The 19186-nt window shown below is 34.9% G+C and overlaps 1 protein-coding gene across 3 annotated transcripts in view; it reads right to left on the bottom strand.

Moving 5' to 3' along the window:
• Window positions 1-5140: 5140 nt before the first annotated feature.
• The window catches only part of Btk (tyrosine-protein kinase Btk29A), a 49097-nt gene continuing 35051 nt past the window's right edge, over window positions 5141-19186 (bottom strand). For 2 of the 3 annotated variants that reach the window (XM_017173965.3, XM_017173966.3), the window contains 8 exons: window positions 8567-8799; window positions 8374-8490; window positions 8218-8298; window positions 8019-8149; window positions 7243-7371; window positions 6398-7170; window positions 6199-6332; window positions 5141-6123 (listed from right to left, as the gene is read on the bottom strand). In XM_017173965.3, coding sequence (XP_017029454.1) covers window positions 6025-6123; window positions 6199-6332; window positions 6398-7170; window positions 7243-7371; window positions 8019-8149; window positions 8218-8298; window positions 8374-8490; window positions 8567-8799 — 1697 coding nt within the window. In that variant the 3' untranslated portion in view covers window positions 5141-6024. Of the gene's footprint in view, window positions 6124-6198; window positions 6333-6397; window positions 7171-7242; window positions 7372-8018; window positions 8150-8217; window positions 8299-8373; window positions 8491-8566; window positions 8800-12016; window positions 12794-19186 lie in introns of those variants that run through there. The other variant, XM_070283203.1, reaches the window with a different exon arrangement.

The following is a 19186-nucleotide window of genomic DNA, read 5'->3' as shown; positions in this document are numbered from 1 at the left end:
CCACCTAAAATCCATATACCCCTCTTTGTTTAACTAAATAGGGGGTATTTTCTAACATCATTAACAATCACGCTCGCCACACAAAACGTTTATATTTTTCTGTTTTATTTTCTCCTGACTTCATTTCACGCTCTCCTCGAAATGGCGAATTAAAAAAATATATATGAGCTCATTCCCAAAATTTAGACAATTTCCAACTGTCCGTCCATCTCGGTGACTTTTACGCCCAAATACGGCGGCTGTCTGTCTTTCTGTCTCTCTATTTCCTTTAGCCCACATCGAGTGGTCCGAAAAGAAGCCAGTTTGGAATTGGGTTTCCAGACGGCGGAACAACCCACGCAGAGAGCTGAAAACTCCATGACTTCACTATATATGTGTTGTCTCTATTAACTATTGCTTGCCCCGGGCCAAGTCAAGGTATATATGTATGTATAACTTTAATTAACAGCGAACAAGTTGTAACGATTCCTGGCCAAAAAAAGAGCAACCGGCAACATCAGAAATCGAAAAAGCACAGCCAAAACAAAGCAAAACGAACCCAACTTGGCTGATAAAAACACCGCCGAGACCAAAACCAAGACCAAGTCAACACACACCTGACGTCAGCTGGCTGAGTGAACTAGTTTGCGATCTCCAAATCTAATTAAGTTTGAGCAACATTCTCGAACGTGGCTTGGCTCGAGAAGAGCCGCAGAGAAAGCCAAGGGAAATGAGGCGGGAAAAATTGGCAAGAAGCCCTCCCTCCCATCTCTCTCGTTCTTTTTATTTACAACTGGAGCTCCTCTATGCTCGTTCTCAGGGCACTATTAAAATTCTAGAATGGATTTGTAATAATTAAGCGATTGTTAAGAGTTGTTTTTTTTTGCTTTGTTGGGAATATAATGGGACAACGCGTTTCCGCTTCAGCGATTTATGCGAAAGCTACGAGAAGATCTCGGAATTTGCATATTTAAATGTATAATTTAATAAATAAATAATAGTTTTTACTCTTGATGATAGCCTTTCTGGTAAGACAGCTTTTGGTTTAATTTATAAAATATATTATATGTTTTGTAAATAATATTTTAAAAGTAATATTTTGTACTCTTGATGATACACTTTCTTCTAAGCCAGATTTTTGATTAATTTATTAAAAAATATATCATTATTCATAAGGGAAAAATCTATTAGAACATTATTAAAAATTTCATATATATTTCCCAAAGAGGGTTTAACTTTTTTAATCACTTTTTAAATATTTCAAGAATATATTTGTTTATTTCTTCTATAAACGTAAAATCACTGTATAAATATTTTATTTATATTTTTTAAAGAGGTGGTCGTTTTTTGAAACTATTAATCATATTTAAAATATGAAATATTAACATAAAAGTGACCTTAAATATTAAATTTAAATTATTATTCTGCCTCGTACCCTTCTCTATCTTTCTTTTTAAGCTTATAGCTTTATAAATAATTATAAAAAATATAAAAACATGAAATAAACACCTGTTAAATAATTGTCTACATAAAATTAACCTACTTTAAAAACATAAAATAAACACCTGTTAATTAAATCTTCAAATACTTAACTATATTACCCCCAAGGCACTCTCTTCCTTTCCTTACCCCTTCCCTCCTCTTTAAATTTAATACATAAACACCTATTAGATCACATTTTAAATATTTACTATGACTTGAACTTCCCCTCCGGCTGATTACCTTTCCGCTTTAACCTTTTCTTTGGTTATTGTATTTATTTTGTGTGTGCTTAACGCTTTTTTTAGTGTGTGTTGTGACTTTGAAAAATGAGCTGAGCCGCAGTCTCGGGTCGAGCAAATACTGGTTATTAGAGCTGATGTCATGGGCTCTACGGTCGCAGAGAAGTATCAAAAACTCCGGCTGGAGACCTGCGGAAGGGTTACTCCAACAAGTGACATCAATACGCGGGGGGAGTGGGTGGCTGGGTGTCTCATTGACAAAACAAAGGCAGGAGTGCACCACAGCTGACTGGGGAGAAGCCCTTTGCCGCCAGGAAATGCCAATAGTCAGACGGATAGACAGACAGACAATACACAGTCAATGAACTTTGGGGTCGGGTCGGGTCGGGTCAGCCCCGCGACACGCAATCCTTAGACTTGGTTAACGCCTACTCCAGTTTTTATATCCTTACCTCAGGCTAATGCAATGTCAAGAGGTATATCTCTCTCTCTTCCTGCTCCTGGTTTCCCTATGGATTTTCGTTTGATTTTTCGTTGCACTGAGAAAAAAACTTCACTTTACAACAGTCCTTGTCGGGATTAGGAGCGATTTTTAGGGGTTTTGTAAACCATCTGTTCACTCGAAAAACACTCGAAGAGATTCGCTTGATTCGTTGTCGTGGCTGATTTATTATTTCGTTGATTTTTGTTCGTTCGTTGATTGGGTTCAAGTGACAGCCGCTCGACTCTATTACGGGGTTTCCAAAAAAACACACTTTTCTGATTTACTCGATTGAATTTGTTTTTGTTTTGGTTTTGGTTTTGTTTTGCCGCCGCGTTAGATTGCAGGTGATATTAGCTAGGTGACTGGAGGAGCTTGAACCGCACTCGAGGGCTGTCGTACAGAAACTGCCGGGCCAAAGTCGCTGGCGCTCGCTTTTTCGTTTCATTTTCGGCTACGTACCGAGGCAAAGACGTAACGTAAGCTTTTGCGTTGGCGTTAACAGCCGGTGGGGAGCCTAACAGGGGTGAGCTATGTTAAAAAGTGACTATTGGGGAATTGTAATGTTGGAATGGGTATTGGAATTGGAATACAAAATTTCAATTTAAATTGTAAAAATGTAAAAAGGTGGAATTTAAATTAAAATTGGAATAAAATTTTAATAGCGAATTGTAAATAAAATTATTTTAAAATTTGAAAAACTATGTAAAGCTAAAATTTATATTAAAATTGCAACTATCCTTTGGTAGAAAGTAGAAATAAATATTTAAAAAACTTTATTACAGTTAAAAAATATTAAAAATTTAATAAAAGAACCATTTTTGTAGGGTTTTCAAAATATATTAAATCTAAATCTAAATCTAAATATTTAATTGTAATTAAATTTCCCATCTAAGTAAGAAATTAGAATATATAATCAAACAAAATCCATCTCAGTAAAATTAAATGGCAAACAACCTGCAATTTCAATTTCCATTTCAAAATAATTCTTTCTTTATATATAATCCCTCATCTTGATGTGCATTTAATTCTACTTTTTTTTGGCTTATTTTACATGCTTCGAGAAAGTCCGATCTAGGGGAAGGTCGCCTTACATAGACATTGCCCCCGGAAGCCTGCTGCCCACGACTGCGAATTGTATCTTAATGGCTCATTGACTATCGGTAATTCGATTGGGGCTTGCTCTCCGCTCATCGGGAAGGCCTATTTATGGTACAAACAAATGCCGCTTGTTTTTGTGGTTATGTAATGCGAGATCGCGGTCTTGCCTCTGGCAGAGCTATGTATATATCTCCGCCAGCTGCTGCCTGCTCCTCCGCTGATCTCTGTCTCTGCCTCCGAATCCCCAGTCATACATATGTGGTGCACCACAGACAGCCTTCACCCACACACGTGCCTAATGGAGCATGATCAATTCTTTTTGTTTTGCTCAACAAACTGGGTTTTAGTTTTATGTGAATTTAACAGAGTTAATCGAGGAGAGGAATAATTCTTTAAAATAGAAATTATGAGTATTCAATAATGTAAGAAATATAAGCTGTCGTTTGGTTTTAAATATAATTATCAAAATAAAAATAAATACAAAATTGTTGAGCTATTTTTAAGACTGCTTTTTATTTGTTACAGTTTCGTTATTATAAATAATAAACTTCAGTTTATTTATTATAGTTCCTTTATTAATAATAATAAATGGTAATTGTATTTTTCTGGAGTGAATGTTGCTTTGTATTCTGATGAGCAATTCCATGGTTCTCTCCTGAAATCAAAGGTAACTTCAAAGCTTCTGATATACCAGGCTTTTGTCCATAGTTTATTTATAATATTCTCTTTATTATTTTATAAAATTAATCCTAATAGTAGGCAATGTAAATTAAATAAAATATTTCATAGCTCCAAATTCCAGTTAACCAAAAAACATTTATTTTTCTCGAATTATAAACAATAAGGTTGCATAGTTTTGGGCCCAAGTTGCAAGTTAAACAATTTAAGAGGCTTAAAAATAAACAAAAACACTGAGAATCCAGACACAAAGTAAACAAATTATTTGATTTTTATTATATTTTAGAATCCTCTTAAATATCTCGCTATAGTAAACATTTTACATGATATTTATTATATTTAAAAATCCCCTAAAATAACTCATTGTTGCCACAAAAACTGCAACGCTCCTCAAAGCTGGCTGTGATATGAATATAGTAAAACCACATTTCACGGCCACTTTGAAGACAGTTGCAGTCTTTACACCTTTTTAATAATTATAAAATATTTTAATATATTTAAATATTATAACCAAAAATAGTATATATATTTAATATATGAATTTATTTAACTTAAATAACCAGAAACCCCAAAAAACCCCAACTATTCACAAAACGCGCACCATTATTTTTCGTTTCATTTTTATTAGCGATATCACGTTGATGATTTTGGTTTTTTCTGGGCTTGCTTTTCGTATGCTGTATGTTTTATGTTATATATATAATATATATAGTTTGCTAGAAGTCAACTAAGCCGCGTATTATTATATGTATGTTTAGTAGTGTAACTCGTAGATTGCAAGTGGATCATAGATAGATAGAGAGAGGAATCATCATCATCGTCAGCATTGATCGTAAGCCTACTTAAGAGCTAACCACATATATATAGTGTTCATATATATATCGCATATAAACGTATACAAACTCCAGTTTGTCTGTGTATATAGTTTGGTTTTTCCGTATCAAAAAGCTGTATCAAAAAGGTTGTACAAAATGCTGGCTATCGGTTTTGGGTTTGCTGTTGCTGTTCTCAGTTTGATTTTGGGTTTTAGTCTGGCTAATAAGTCTATGTGAGTTGCTTCTGTTTATTGGTTCTGTTCTTCGGCTGCTGCTGGTCTAAACTTTTGGCTCGCAAACATTACTTTTCCTTGAAACCGCAGTCTTCCTAAAAAATAATAATAAAAAGGGGGCCCAACATAAAATCAATGTTCACAAAGTACATTTTATTGTTGATTTTTCTGGTTGTTTTCGGTTTTTTCTCTTGGGTTTTTCGCTTAATCAAGAAATGATAAAATTAATTAAGTAAAACTTTTCATAAAAATACAGTAAAATATATAAATATATATAAATTTATATATATATCGTAATAGATCGTTAAATCATTAAAAAAAAACTCAAGAATTCAGTTTAAAAATATATAAAGCATAATATGGTATTATAAATGTCGCGTTTGGAATATCCATAATATATATATTCGCTTCAAGAATTTAAATACAGTTACAAAATCGCGCCAAGAATTAAACAATAAATCACAAAACTTAAACTAAGCACACACATATACAAAACTAAGTCTAAAAATGTGTTTTGATGTTTCTTTTTATCATCATTATCTTTTATACTTTATCCTTCATTTATCTTTATACTTTTTATCAGTTTGAGGCTTACTTTTTAGGTTTTTTTTTTTAATGCTTAATCAGTTTTCTTGTTTCTTGTTTCATAATTTTTACTTAGAGCACAGTGGCTATCGCTATGTTTTTTTTAAAAAGCACATTTAAATATCATATATCATGTCATATTCATATCATATTCATATCATATTCATATCATATTATATCATATCGTAATCATGTGAAATGTATCAAAAATTGGCCTATTAACTACAGTTTACACTATATATCTCCTCGATTTACTCTCTCTCTATATATATAGTAGTTGCTATATATATATGTATGTGACTGTCTGTAGTATTAACGCATTTATATAAACATAATGATATCATTAAATCGCTGGCTCTCTATCAAATAATCCAAGTAGGCATAAATCTATATATATATTTATATTTTATATATATATCTGTGTAATCTTCTTAGTCGGTCAGCGTCTGGGCCACTAGAGCCAGCTGGTCCATGAGCACACGGAAAGCAGGACGCTCCTCGGGTCCATGTGACCAGCACAACTTCATGACCTAAAGGGGAATATCAAGAAAAATATATAAATAAAATATAAATTAAAGAAATAAATTTAAGAAAATAAAACTCACATCATAAATCTCCTTGGCACACGACTTTGGTTTCTCTAGAATAATACCGCGCTGCACACGCTCCACCACCTCGGTGTTCTTTAGGCGGCCATAGGGCATCTTGCCACAGGTGAAGATCTCCCACATGAGGACGCCTTTTTAAATATAAAAAATTAATTAATTAACATTTCAAATAACTTAAAATAAAGCAAACACTCACCATAAGCCCAAACATCACTCTTGGAGGAGAACCTCGTGTAATTGAGTACTTCCGGCGGTGCCCACTTGATGGGAAACTTGGTCCCGCCCGAGCTGGTGTACTGATCATCAAGAACATATCGCGCCAGGCCAAAGTCTGCCACTTTTACAACATTCTCGGAACCCACCAGACAATTGCGGGCCGCCAGATCGCGATGTATATAGTTGTGACGCTCCAGATAGGTCATGCCCTTGCTCACCTGGATGCACATGTCCAGGAGCAAGCCCATATTTCCTATGAGTGTCTTCTCATGCCGCCGCAAGTAGTTCAGCAAGGAGCCATGCTTCATGTACTCGGTGACAATGTAAATGGGTCGATGCTTGGAGCACACGCCATACAGCTGCACCAGATTCGGATGCTGCAGCTTGGTCATCACCTTGGCCTCCTCGATGAAATCATCCTCGGACATGGTGCCCTCCTTCATCATCTTGACGGCCGTATCGATTGAGCCGCGCCACTTGCCGCGCCTCACCACACCAAACTGACCCGAGCCGAGCTCCTCCATCAGCATCAGTTCCATGGGATGGATCTCCCATTTGTCGTGGGACAACCCAGCCGTTGGGGGCACCGGGCGATCGCAGGGCGAGGATTTGAGGCGACAGGCCAGGCCGCCAGAGTTGTGGCGATGATAGTTGATCAGATCGGGTATGGTTTCACAGCAATGCTTCTCGCTCAAATAGTACTCGCAGCGGGCATTCTGCTTGATGTGATAGTGCTTGACGTGCGATTGTGGACTGTGGGAGAGGATAAGGGAACAATAAATAATATAATTATATATTTTAAATGGGGTTTTTTCCCATACTTACACTTTGGTATGCAGCGATAGTGTGTAGAGACCCTTGGTCGATGACTTGCGCACCACAAAGCAGCCCTCCTTGTCGCCCTGCTTGAGCAGGGATTCGGCTCTCTGGCGCGACATGTCGCCCACATACCATCTAGAATTGGGAAATAAATAAAAAAAATAAATTAATATATATATATATATATAGTTAAAATATACCTTAAATAAGAAAGAAAACTATCTAGAGAAACCCAAAATTTGTATACCCTTGCAATTTGTCATAGGATCATGGTATCGTATCAAAAATCAATCATAAGTAAGCCAAAAAATCATCAAATTCCATTCGGAAAGCTTTTCTGTGCTAGTTTTTTCCAGGTTAACAAAACTGCATCCAAATTTTAAAATTTAAAAAAATCAAAATTTTAGGCCATGTTTGCAAATTTTAATGATGTAACCCCTTACATTTTTTTGCAAAAATGGCTAAAATATAAATTTCTTCCGAACAAAGCTAGAAAGAAGCGCCTTTTAATGCTGATCAAGAATATATATGGTTTATAGGGTCGGAAATGATTGCTTCACTTACTAAAATAATAAAAACCTTTAAGAAAACCGAAAATACATATATTTGAATTTTAAAAGTGAAGAATCAAAGTTGGAAAATCTATCTTAACTAAACCAAAAAATCATCAAATTTAAATCGAAAAACTTTTCTGTGTTAGTTTTTTCTTAGGTTAACAAATATGCATACTTAATTTTCACTATTATAAAACCCTTAAAGGAAAATTAACACGTTTTACTCACTCGTAACGCTCGAGACCCAGCAGCGCCTTGGGCTTGACATAGTTGCTGGGTATATAGCCGACATTACCTAGGCCATCTTTGACCTTCCACCAGTGCTCCTGGGAGTCATCGATTACCTCGTATTCGGCATTCTGTTTAAAAAAGAAAAACAATATAAAATAAATAAAATAAAAAAATATATAAATAATTAAAAACTTACCTTTTCCAGCGATAAATCGCCGCCTTCAATGGCCTTGAATGGATACAGGGCCACCACCAATTTCACAAAGTGTGAATTATCCTAAAAAATTTAATAGATAATAAATAAATTTAAAAATATATTTAAAATTAATAAATAAAGTAGACAACAGCCCACCTTGGCTTTGGAATTGGGGGTTCCTGGTGTGGGTATACCGCCCGGCATATTGGCATCCAATAGAGTTCCGTTGCCGTTCAATAAAGTTGGCGACTGCTTGAAAGTTGTCAGCGAGGACTACATCATGTTTTTCGTTTATTTTGGGAAAGTTTATTAAATTCAAGCCATGGTTTAATTAATTTTGATCACTCACCTGAGGCTGCAGCGATGTGGGCGTGCAACTGCCGCCACCACCTCCTCCACCTCCAACGCCGCCGCCGCCTAGGCCAAGGCTTCCGCCGCCTCCCACTCCCACTCCGCTGCCCACTACTATACCGCCGCCGAGACTGCCCGAGCTGTTGTGCTGCAGGCTGAACTGGCTGTTGGTCGTCGAGCTGTTGGGGCTGATGCTGCGCGTTGAATTCTGGGCTGGAGAACTGCCGTTGCCTGGAAAAAGGTACAAAAAAAGAAGTGTAATTAGTAATTAGTTACTAAATTACAACTTTGTGGTTTAAAAAGGCTTTAAATAAACTTAAATAATGAAAGAATTCAAGTTCGACGCCCAAGTGTTTGGTTTAAAATCTGAATCTTGAAAAACTATTCAAGTTTGTTGCCTAAGTCTTTTGTTTGGTGCTGGGAAAATGACTAGGAACTGCAGGAAACTTTATATTTTATTAAGATTTCAGTTATTTTAAACATCAAATTCGAAGAATTAGCTTTTTAACATGCAAATCGTATGCTTTATATTGTTTTTACTAGTGAAAGCGATTTATAAATAATATTTTTAATTTATAAAAATTAACTAAGCCAAAGATTTCTGCTAAGATAATTTCTATAATTTAAAAAAATTATTCAAAAATTGATGTCACTCGTAAAAACAATGTAAAAAAAATCTTTTTTATTTAGTTAATTTCTTAAAATATTTATAACTATTTACAAGCTGATTTAGTTTTCCCTTGCTGTTTATGTAAAACAAACATCTTAGTTTAATTTTAAATCTTTTAAACACACAAAAACCAATTTTATTTAAACATTTTTCAAGCCCCAGGGCTGTCCAATTAATTAGCCATCGACAGATATCGCAAAATCGCCTTATGTTACCCACTTTAGATGTCTACTTTGTGTTTTTTTGGTGGCTTGCGATTCTTGTCAAGGTAATAATTAATTAGACAACTGGCCAAGCGCTGCCGCTGCCGCTGACACTGAACATTGACAAGATTTTCAATGGTTCAAGGCACCTAGTCGCCCACAATTCGCAGATAAATCAAAGACATCGTCGGAAATCGGACATTGGAAAGCTCTTTTTGATGAGACGGACTTTGCTCGGTTTAAAGCGATTTCATCTTGGGGGTTTTCAAGTCAAATAATAACAATAATAATAAAAATAATAACGTTAGCTGGCAAAGTGAACTCCAAAGTGTAACCCCAATTAAAGAAAAAATACTCGTAAATAAAGATAAATAAATGAAACTTAAATGCCAGTCGAGTTTCGGCACTTGAGTGGGCGTCTCTTATGCAATAGCCCCTCAGCAAAGCAAGTGAGTCAACATCGGCGGCTGATACACATTTTCGTTGATTTTCGGATTTTTTTTTCTGTATTTTTGTGCCTTCCAAAATGCAAAGTGGATTTTTTGGTTGAGCGGTGAGGCGCCGGAGAAGTGCTTGAGGTAGGCGCCTCCGCTCGAGAATCGGAGGCAAGCAAGCTTCGTCTGCTTAAAACAAAAATAAAAACATCCATAGGAAAAAAACAAAAAAGTGAAGGTTAATCGCCAAGCGAAAGTGACTGCCTAAGGCTGAGACATTGGTGATTTCCCAAGTCGCTACGCCAAGCTATTTTTATACACAAATTGATACAAAATATTATGGCCAGATTGCCCTGCTATAGGCAGCCCCTCTCAATTGATAAGCCAATTTTCTTTATTTTCCCCCTCATCAATATCTAACATTTTTCATGTGAAAACTTGTACTAGTATCTCTACGGCACGCCTCCTTTGCCAAGCTCACGAGCCAGACGTGCCGGCAAACGTTGACAAAAGCCTCGAAGGCATCGAGAGTACAAGAGTCCGAGTACAAAGAGTACTCTGGTGCCCCTGCCTGCATTTGATGCCAGCAGATTGAAACTAAAATAGAAAGTTTTCCTTTTCTTTCCCAGCGAAACGCAGCATTCGCGCACTTGCCGGTTGTTAAGGCCGTGTTCAAGCTTTTGTTTGGCCATTTTCCATGCAAATGAAAAGCACTTGAAGCATTTTCCCGGCACGTATATACTTATAATAGCAACAACAAGAAAATTGCCATCTTTGATGTATAACTTCCTCAAGTTGCTTGTATTTTATGCCTGGCTTTGACTTTGACTTTAGGCTTTGAAAGATAATTTCATTTTTAAGCACCTTACATTTTTCCTTATTTGTTTACCAAAAAATATGATTATAAATATATAACTAAGATATTATTACAAATATAGAAAACCCTTAGTAAGTGTATTCAAAATTCCCCATTATTTTCTTCTTACATTTTTTAAATCATTTTCCAAACGGAAGTGCACATTTCTCATTTTATGCATTTTTTTTCGCAACATGAAAGCTCTCTTTCTCCCCATTAAATTAATCATAAATGGCGAGAGGAGATAGTAAAGTAAGCTAAAGTTATACCAACAGGTGCGTTGTTTCCAAGCCCACATTTTGCAATACATTTTGTCATTACCACCAAGCCAAGCCAGGTACAGGTATTTATGGCTAATTGTGTAATTGCGCTGCTTTTGTCTCTCTGCTCCGTTTTAACCCCTTTTTTTAGACGCCGTTTTCCCCTCTCATCTGCCTGAAACTACAACAATAACAACAATTTGTTATGCAAATTGCAATTCTTGTTATTGCTGTTAATGCAAAAGACTATTGTTATTGCAGCTGGGCTCAACCTCGAGTTGAGTTGGTGTGTTGTATGTGCTTTGTGGAAATCAAAAGCTGCCAAGACTTTCAAACACGTGTTTGCCGCTTTGTTCTCAACTCTTTTTAATGCCAAACAGGTGAAACTAATCGAAAACGCTTGGGCGATGACTCAAAAACGACTCTAAGGCTAAACAGTAAACGCCCACAAGTGTTACAAACAAGATCAGGGTCCCAAGACAAATGGAAATTATTAAGGAATGTTGTTGGTAACTAAGCATAAAGGTAGATTTCTTGTTTATTATATAAAGATATATATTTTTACTTATTATTTATTAAATATTTATGTATTACATTTTAAAGTTTCGAAGATACAAAGACAAAATCGATACACACAAGCTGCTTTTGCTTTTGAAACATACTTGCTTGCGTATTATCTTGCTTTTCGGAAGAGACTTTAACTGCTAGGCGCTGATCCTTTTGTAAACAAATCCTAATCCCAAAAAAACCACCTTTGTTATACTTTAAAACTCAAAATACTTTATAAAAACCAAAGCATGCTAAAAATGTCCATTAGCAAATTCTGATTCATCACAACAACACAAATACAAAATCTACACCCATCTATGTACATCTTCCACAGACAAAATTTATAATACAGAAGTCATTTAAATACATTTTCCCCCTCAAAACCCATTAAAACATATATTTATAGCCTAAGAGTTATTTAAGAAATAACAACCAGTCTTTTGAGTTTTAAGGAAAGACAAGAATCAGATTATTACCCAGCTTCAGTGCCGATAAAAGCATCATAGTGTTGCTTCCAGCGACTGTCTTCTGCTTTGGTGAAGACTCTCGGCGAAGACTCCACACTCTCTGGCGGTAATTGTGTCAATTCACTTTCACATAAATCGCTTTTTCGTTTTATTTTATTTTATTTATAAATAGTTGCTTTTGCTTGTTGCTGCTTTTTTGCAATTCTTTGAACTACAGTTTTCAGTTTGTTGGCGCAAACTGGTTTCTCGGTTGCTTCCTTTTTGCAATTTGTTGCAGTTGTTAAGGTGGTTGTTGCTGTTTTTTTTTTTTAATTTATCTTTATAGTTGAAGTTGTAGTTGTAGTTGCTTGCTTGCTGTTGACCTTTAAGCGTTCCCCATTCAGCGTGATGCTGAGCGGCTGTTACCGTTAAAAGCGCGGCCCTCAAGCGAATGCAACAAAACAACAACAAAAAATCAAAGCTTCCTGTGCTCAAGACTATAATTATTATTATTTTATTGCCAGTAGTTTTCCACTTTTTATTTATATTTTGCAATATCTAGTGTCTGTCTTCTTCTCTTTTGCTGCTTTCACGCAATGGCAGGTGGTGACGCCATCTTGAAAACATTTTCCATAGACAAGACTTGTCTATATTATTTTTTAATATTTTGGGCATAAGTTATATTATGATTTTAATTTTATTTTTTAGACACAAGTAAAACCACTAGTATTTAAGTTAAATTCATTAATTTCATTCTTCATCGAGTTAAGAAATAAAGCAGATTTTGTGCGCGACGCCAACTGTTTCAGTAAATGTTTAAAAGCCAACTGAAACTGAAATGGCAACTGAACATTTTTTTTCAGCAGCAGCAACCTGAGTTGAGACAAACAACAAAAGCAACAGCAACACGGAGGCCATAAGCATAAAGTAAAACTTAATTGTAGCACTGAAGAGCGGAGACTTGGCGAGTGGAGAGTGGAGCAGCGAGCCAAGAGAATGGAGAGCAGGCAGCAGCAGCAGAGGCAGCAGGCTCGATAAAAGCAGAAGCCGCCAAGCGAAACGACGGCAACTTGAGCAACATAAACAAGCACAGTGAATAAATTATAGGGAAATATTATAATTATATTATTAAATTTATTTAGAAAACTTTTGATAAGCCGCAGACTCTTCCGATAAAATTTCTAAATGGGTCTAGTTATAGGTAAGAGACATAATATAAATAGTATATATTTAATGCGAAAGTTGATGTATAAAACGATCTTTAATCGATATTCTGTGTGATGTATCGAAGCAATATAATTAGAAAATTAGAAGTGTTATTTATCGGTAATACCGATATTTTATTAACATATTTTTGGAATTTAAAAATGTTTAGTTTTCGATATTTTCGAATAATATAATAATAAAAATGTAATACATTTCTAAGTAAGCAAAGCATTTAATATAAAAAATAATACATAAATAATTAAATAATATTTAAAAAAATATTATGTTTTCTTTATTAAAAGCCTATTTAATTAAAATTTTTCTCACTGTGCTTAGCCACACACACTCTCCCATATATAGATATCCGATCAAGGTGCAGATTTTGAGTGCCTAGGGGTGCCTCTTCTTCTCCGTTTATTTCTTCAAGCTTGTGAAGCTGCAACTATGATTTTTTGTTTTTTTTTTTTTTGTATTTACCAAGCGATGCGCCCTCAACTGTAAACTGATTTCTTTGGCTGAATGTTAACGGAAAAGTTCCAGCAAATGCAACACACAGTCACAGTCACAGCCATTACGACAATTACATCAATGAAACGAAACAAAACTTTTGAACTTTTGCTGTTTTGCTGTTGCGGAGAACAAAAAAAGCACGAAAAACTCACTTGTATAATAGCAAAAGTGTGTGTGGAAAATAAAAAAAAGGAAAAAGCCGCAAAAGAAACAAAACCGACCAAAAAGTTGAGTTTCTTTTGTTGTTTCTTCTTCGCTGCGGCGAAGAAGATGAAGCAACAGGTTGGAAAATCAACCAGAGGGAGCGAGAGCGAGAGAGAGAGATATAATGTGTTGTCTGCACACCTGAGAGCAGGTTGTGTGAGTGTGTGTAAGTGTGGCTAAGCCGGTAGCTAATAAAATATGAAATTGTTAGTGGTAGCAACAGCTACGCAACATGTTGCCATAAGCACCAGCAACATGTTGATATAAAAACCATAATTTTGTATTTAGTTTCAGTTATTTAATTATTTATGGTTTACTTAGCATAAAAATAATGTCATTATTAACTTCACTATTTATTTGTGAGCCTTTTCAGCTTTTTAAAACATCAATTTCTTTATTTATTTTAATAAAATCATTATTTTCGTACAGTTATAAGACTTTTTAGTAATTTAAAAAGTTTATAAATTAATATATATTCTGTAGTTTAATTTTTTTTAATTTCAAATAGATGTTAGCTACCGCCAGCAAACAATTAAAGCCTAAACTTTCATTAAGTTTACTCCCATTTCATTGCGTTTTTCTTGAGGCCGCCTGAAAGTAGGCAAGGCATCTGATGAAATGTCTTCCCTTGGGGCTACAAATAATTAAAAAATAAAAAGGAAACTAACAAGCAATACATAATAATTTTTTTAAAAATTTTCAGCAATTCAAAGATAAAAAACAAAACATAACTTTGTCAAAAATGCCTTAAATTCCATTCGGTAAGCTTTTCTATGCTAGTTTTTTCTAGGTTATCAAATCTGCATACAAAATTTTTAATTTTAATAAATCAAAATTTTAGGCCATTTTTGCAAATTTTAATGATGTAACACCTTACATTTTTTTGCAAAAATGGCTAAAAAATAAATTTCTTCCGGACATGGCTAGAAAAAAGCGCCTGTTCGTGCTGATCAAGAATATATATGGTTTATAGGGTCGGAAATGACTGCTTCACTGAGAAAACAACTTCTGACTGAAATTATAATACTCGGAAAGAGTATACAAAATATAAGAAAATATATAAATAAAAGCCAAGGAACATGAAAATGATGATAATCATGCTAAAGAAGAAAGGCTGGAGATGCCACAAGTCTAAACATTAGTTATTCAAAGACCATTTAGCGCCTATGAACAAAAGAGCTTGTGAAAATGCAAAGTAAAGAAGGGAAATTGTTAGAAAAACCTCAACTAAGTGAAAAGGTAATTTAATAGGAATAAGTAGGAAAATTATGAGAGCTTTATATGTTAAGTAGAAGTCTCTGAATCATAATAAAATATTATAATGAATTATTAAAATATTATAATTATTTATTTACATATCAATAAAATTACTTGTACACATTCCACAAGAAATATTTGATTAAATTCTCAGGAAAAAATGTTAACAAAAAACTTGCTACTCCACACAAAACCAATGTTAAAAAAAAATTAAGGTTAAATGTTTACATCCGAGGCTTATAAAAAAGGCGTGTGAAAAATTGTTAACTAATTGGCAAGTTGCATGCAACAAAAGAAAACAAATAATTGCATGAAAATGGTTTTGAAAAATTGTGCAGTCAGCGACACCAACCACGACGACAGCAACATTCAGCAAACAACAACAACAACAACAATTGTACTAATAATCAAACAGGAAATGGCAAAAGAGACAAACAACAAATTACCAATTTGTTGTTGTTGTTATTGTTATGCAAATGTGGGTTAATAACATTTTAACGCATGCGCCATGAATACAAAAATACAAAAAAAAAAGCAACTACCACTACTGACTACATAGCACTCTTTGCGGAATTCTAATCAATTTGCAAAAATATTTGCCAAGCTTAGCTGACAGAACGTAAATAGAGTTAACTGCCAGCAAACTTGATTGAATTGTTTGTTTTGTTTTACAGTGATTATAATCCCACGGCAGTTCCTCCTCTCCAACTTTACACAGCTTGATTAATGGCCCGAACGGTGATTTGTTTAGCCAATTTGCGAAAAGCAAGGAATGCATCGGATTATGCATTCGATTCTGCTCAACATTATATGGCATTCAATTAACGCCAGACGGAAGTGCAAAACCAAGTGGGTTGTATTGGATCGAATAAGGACAGGGGTAATCACTCAGTCGAAAGCTACTGGTATTTAAGATTACAATAAAAATAAATAATTAATTATTAATTATTTTCCTATAACTGTAAAACAGGAATTTTATGCATAAATCGTCTCTCAGAGTATCAAGTTTCTAAGTGTGCATAATTGAATAAGCTTTAAAGAATTATTTAAATATATTCATTAACTGCTGAATAAAGACTTAATTGATGTTTTTTTAGTTTTTATTTCACTTTTAGTTTATAAAATAACATTTTATGTGACTTTTGACAACTATTTTACTTAATTAAAAGCTTGCCAAGCTTAGTTTCTTCCCTATAAATAATTTTGTATAATTTTTATTTTAATTTTAAGTTTGTAAAATAACATTTTCTGCTACTTTTGTTAACTATTTCACCTAATTAAAATCTTCCCAAGCTTATTTTCTATTTTATAAATCATTTCAACCCTTTTCAAAAACCTTATAAATATTTTATGCTATTTTCTTCTCCTTTTTTTTGGCAATTATTTACACAATTTATTGCATTTTTTGGCCTGCTTATCAGATTTTTCAAGATTATGCAACTGCTTAAATTCCCATAAACCTCGAGTTAAGTTTCCCCTGACAAAACTTATATCCCCGGGCAATCACCCAAAGTCTTAAATCACCTCGCAAATGCAAACAAAACAAAGCCTTTGGGTTTAGTGAACGCCTCTTAAAAACAATTGCCACTCCTCTCCCGAGGGGTTTTCTGGCTTTTTTATGTTTCCTATTAACACAACATAAAACAAAGCTCGAACAAAGAAAGAAATAATCGCGGACAAAAGGCAAAATCAATTGACACAATTTGCATATGAGAGAAGAAGTGACGTTGAAAAATATAAAGCGGGCGTTGCTTTGCTGCTTTGATATATTTTATGTTTTAGATATTTCATTTTTTTATGCATTTTTAATGAAAGCATTTAGGCAATGAAAAGTGAGAAACCCCAAAAACGAAAAGCATAAAGTTGATAAGCAACTTTTGTGAATTGACCTTGATATTCTTTATGGATTTATTATTTTATTTTTAAGTTTTAAGACTTTTGTTTTATTTTCTTGACATTTTTCCATTTTCAGGCATCATCAATAACTTAAATGTTTTCACAACTCAATGCAAATTGAATTTACAATAAATTAAAGCGGATTCTTTGGCTTGACAACAAAGTACCAGAGACTCGAAGTATCGAAAACCCAAGAGAGCAGCTGCAGAATTGCACGTAGCTTCGTGCCCAGAAGCCAGCAGAAGAAATCCCCTCAGAAGACTCACCGAGATAACTTGCTTCAACTTTGTTGGGTCTTAAAGACAATTTACAATAATATTTAAATATACTCGGCTGCTTTTTGACTCGCCAACTGGTTTGGCGACTGCCCAACTCTCGTGTCGAGTTCGCCGCTCAAGTTAAGTTAAGTTAACTTGGCTCGAACGTGCTAGCCAGATTTCAGTTTCTGCTGTTTTCGGTTTCGTTTCGATACAGGCATTTTTTACAAGCAATTTTTAAACCGAATTGAGCGAAGGTTAAGTGGAAATGGCATCGGAATTCACACGGGTAAAATCCCTCTTTGGATTCGGCTTCGGATATCGATAATGTGACTAACTTGTACAACCGAGTAAACTCAAAAACTTGACTTAGATCCATTTGTCGCGGGACTGGCAGGTGTGCCGCCACAATAATTAACATCTGCGTCAAGTTTTTTTTTGTTTTTTGCGGTGATTTTGCATTGCGGCACGATCTCGGTTCTGGGCCTTGTGACGTCATTAAGATCACACGTTTTTTTGTTAAGGTAAATAAATTATGGGCTAAATTTTAAGAGATTTGTGGGTTGAACTAGCGAAATACCCTGGAAATTTACAACTTAATGATATTTATTTGAAAAAAACTAGGAGAGTTTTTTGCTTAAAAACTGGATGAAGGCACTGAATGTCAAGTTGGGAGTCTATAAATTATAGCTTAAGTAATATAGAATGTTATTTATTTCTTAAGAAACTATTTACTGAAATATAGTATTTATCAAACTTATAATAATCCCATCTTACCAACTAATAAACCCCCCGGAAAATACTTCACTTGCTCACATAAAACCCCAACTCGGAAAACAACTGCAAAAATAAATTGAATGTTTCTGGTCAATTGGTTTGGTCAACTTTAAAGCACCGACCGAGAAACTCAACAAGTGGCTGGCTTGTGCTCGGCGCTCAAATTGCAAATGCAAATTGCAAATTTTTGTGGTCATTGTTAAGTAAAGGCCATAAATAGGCGCACACACAGCAAAGGCAACGACAACGACAACAATGCAATAATTTTATTGTCAACTTTGGCATGCCAATCAGCCAAAAATAAAGAAAAAAGAAAACAAAACAAAATGCAAAGCCAGCACAAAAAGTAGAAACCGAAAGTCTAGCTCAAAGTGGGGCGTGCTTATAAAAAAAACCGACAAGAAAATGTCTAAAAGGGGACCCATAAAGGTGTCCAACATCATGATGGAGCAGCTTTCAATCTTTCCATCTTTCATATGGAAATTACCAGGCAGAAAAAGTCTGATCTGAAGAGTGGAGACTCTGCAATTTCCCCTGGCACTTTCGGTTTTAGACCTGGCTGGATGGATCTCCCAGATCTCCTGGGCTTGGCCGACGACCACGACGACTGCTAATTGATTTCAATTATGCAATTGCCATGTCTCCTCCAGCCTCTGTCTCTCTCGCTTTTCTTTATCGTGTGCCTGGCATCGTCTCGCCCCAGCTGCTGTCATATGTTCTTATGTTTTCTTCTTTTTATTTCTGCGCAGCATTGCGGCTGACGATCATCTAATAACCGCCTGCCATCCGAGCCATGGCCATATAATCATGATAATTGTCAGGGAGCGGGGAAGCGACCGAGCCGATGACTGCACATTGCAGATCGGCATCGGGCGACTGTCGCTAAATGCTGACTAAAAAAAGCACTGATGAAAATATTTTTATATTTTTAAAATATTCTTAAAATTTATTAGAAGTTATATAAACCATGTACTGTTTTTTTAAGGTTTTTCTTATAATAAAAAAATATTAAAAATATTCCTGAAATGTATTAAAAGTTATAGAAAACCCTGTTTCCTCTTTTTAAGGTTCTCTGATATTTTTAAAATATTTT

Source organism: Drosophila kikkawai, chromosome 2L, assembly GCF_030179895.1.
Source record: "Drosophila kikkawai strain 14028-0561.14 chromosome 2L, DkikHiC1v2, whole genome shotgun sequence".
NCBI lineage: Eukaryota > Metazoa > Arthropoda > Insecta > Diptera > Drosophilidae > Drosophila > Drosophila kikkawai.
The sequence above is the reverse complement of the archived record's forward strand: the minus strand, read 5'-3'. Positions and strand labels throughout refer to the sequence as shown.